The sequence below is a fragment of the Rhinopithecus bieti genome, unplaced genomic scaffold (assembly GCF_001698545.2).
Source record: "Rhinopithecus bieti isolate Rb0 unplaced genomic scaffold, ASM169854v2 scaffold_7529, whole genome shotgun sequence".
Taxonomy (NCBI): Eukaryota; Metazoa; Chordata; class Mammalia; order Primates; family Cercopithecidae; genus Rhinopithecus; species Rhinopithecus bieti.
This window is the reverse complement of record NW_016805554.1, coordinates 29,202-31,710: the sequence shown is the minus strand read 5'-3', so window position 1 is coordinate 31,710 and position 2,509 is coordinate 29,202. Positions and strand designations below refer to the sequence as shown.

At 53.7% G+C, this 2,509-nt stretch overlaps 1 protein-coding gene across 1 annotated transcript in view; it reads right to left on the bottom strand.

Annotated features, from left to right (window-relative positions):
- The window catches only part of ARX (aristaless related homeobox), a 15,227-nt gene extending 12,986 nt beyond the window's left edge, over nt 1-2,241 (bottom strand). The window contains exons 1-2 of the mRNA XM_017872852.1: nt 1,841-2,241; nt 8-111 (exon numbers count right to left, since the gene is read on the bottom strand). Of these exons, the coding sequence (XP_017728341.1) occupies nt 8-111; nt 1,841-2,036 (300 nt within the window). The 5' untranslated portion in view covers nt 2,037-2,241. The remainder of the gene's footprint in view (nt 1-7; nt 112-1,840) is intronic.
- Between the last annotated feature and the right edge of the window lie 268 nt (nt 2,242-2,509).

Below are 2,509 nucleotides of genomic sequence, written 5' to 3'. Positions count from 1 at the left end.
CCGCTGCCGCACCCTGAAGGAGGCGGCCCCCGCCCGGGCCGTACAGGCGCCGCAGCTTGGGCGGCAGGTGCAGCTCGGCCTCGAACGGGGCGCTGCTGCTCTTGGGGGAGCCTGCGGGCAAGGGAGAGCGATCAGCCAGCCGGCCGGCCGGGGAGTCCCTGCCAGGGCTGCTGCCGGGGCCCGCCCGCAGTTGCTCCCCCAGTGCCTAGGCCCAGGCGTGCGGGGACCGCGCACCACCAGACTTCGACGCCTTGGCCTCTTTCTCCACTTTTCTTGCTCTTTCTTTTTCTTTCTTTCTCTCCCTCTCCCCTTCTCTGGGTTCCTTCTTTTTTCCCCTTCCCTCTCCCTTCTTTCCTTTCCCTCTCTCACTCTCCCTCTTTTATTTCCTATCTTCCTTCTCTTATCTATTCCTCTTGCCCATCTCTTCCTTCCTTTTCTCTCCTTCTCTTTTTTCTTTTTCTTTCTCCTCCTCCCTTCTTTTCCTCATCTCTCCTTCTTCTCTCCCCTTTTCTTTCTCTTTTTGCAGGCTTTCTCTCCCCTCTCTCCTTCTTTCTTCTTTATTCCTTTCTCTTTCCCCTTTCCTACTCTCTCACTTTTATTTCCCTTCCCACTTCGGGGCAGAGGAAAATCCGAAAACATTCTACAACTTAAAAAAAATCACCACCATCCTGAAAACTTTGCGCACGACCTCTGCCCGCTGCTCCACCATGAGGGCAAGGGCTGGCAAGAGGGTTGCAGCCCTGAGGGCGACCGCTGCGGGGCGGGGTGGGGGACAGCGACCCTGTGGCCCCAAGTGCAGGCCGCGCCCCAACAGCCCACAGCGGGAGAGGGCTGGGGGGCTTCTTGCACAAAAGGCAAAGAAAATCATCCTGGCAAAAATGTTCTGGGATAAGGCCTGGGGCAGAGAGGGAGTGGGAGTGCAGCAGGCACAGGCCGCTCCTTCCTTTTGAGGAAGCGCCTGGCATAGGTGCCACTGCAAGCTAAAAAAGAAAAGAAAAAAGTCAATTTTATTTAAATGCCCCCTTCTCAACCGTCTGCTCCTGCCGTCCAAACTGCGTTGTGGCTGGACGGCTGGTTTTGAATTTTAAAAGAAATCAACAGTTCTTTCCTTTCCCTGCGACACCTCTGCAGCAAGCTTGAGGCGAAACTTGAGGGTAACAGGCTCTGGGCAAAAGGACAGTTGTTCTGGAATTTTAATTTCAGAAAAAAATAAAATATTTTAAACAGCTCAACTCTATTTTAAAATAAAATAACAGAGAAAATTACCACCCAGAAGTCACACATTTCATACATTTTAAATACATTAAGGAGCATTTGGAGAATCCCAGGAAGATGTTTTCTGCAAAGCTTTGGTTTAAAAGGTCACAAGTAATCTACAATTAAAAAAATAAAACCAAAACACCGCATATACAGAAATCTTCCAAAGAGGAAAGGCCAAGGCTCGCTCAGCCTGGAGACCCCGATTCACCAGCTTTTGGGCTTCTTGTCTTCATCAAGTTGTTGCTACAAGGGTCCACTGGCCATCTACTGTTTCTGACCTGTCGCCCCTCTTCAGAGCACACCCAAGGCCACCAAAAGGGGCATTTAAACAACCTAACGATCAACACCGAAAACCTAAAGGCTCCCTAAGTGAAAACGGGCCTTTTTCTGGAAGCAAGGAGGGAGGGAGAGACAGCCCGTGGCTAGATATTTAACGCTCTTTGAGGCAGCAGGCCTCAGAGTTATGCCCTCTCCTTCCTTCCTCTCCAAATTGACAATTCCAGGCCACTGGCCCCCGAACACTAAACATCCAAATCAGGGCCCAACGCCCTTAGTAAGTGCCTGACGGGCGCATCCTTACCTTGCACTGCCTTTTCTGGGTCGGCGCGGCTGGTCAGCGGAGCAGGCAAGCTCTGCGAGGCTCCCAGCAACCGCATTTTGCACGGGCTCCTCCGGCCCAGGATGCTGTCGATGCAGTAGGAGGAGAGCAAAGTTGGAGATTTACTTTTGCACTCGGGCCTCTCGGAGCAGCCCTCCTCCTGGTACTGATTGCTCATGGCTGGGGCTTTTTCCCAGGGCGCAGAGAGCGGATCGCCGGCTGCCTCTCCCGGAGGGTGGGACGGATGGGTGTGTGTTGGGGGTGGGGTTAGATAGCGGGTTAAAATGGATATTATTGCGATCTTTGTGCCTCTCTGCCTCCCTCGGTTGCCGGCTGCCGGCTCCCGCCCTGCCCGCGGCCGGAGCTCGCCCTCTCCGCGCTCAGGACAAGCGGTAACAAGTGTAGTGAGCAGCGGGTGCAGAGCTCTGGAGTCTCTCTCCTCCACGTGCTGAGAGGCGCCCTCTGATTGGTTCTCGACAGAGGCCGGGCAGCGTCGGCCTGTGGGCGCGGCGCAAAGCCCGGACTGGATTCCAGAGGGGCAGGCGGGGATGGGGGCAGCGGGCACGCACCAGAGCCAATTTTCCTTTCCTTTCCTTTTCTTTTCTTTTCTTTTCTTTTCTTTTCTTTTCTTTTCTTTTCTTTTCTTTTCTT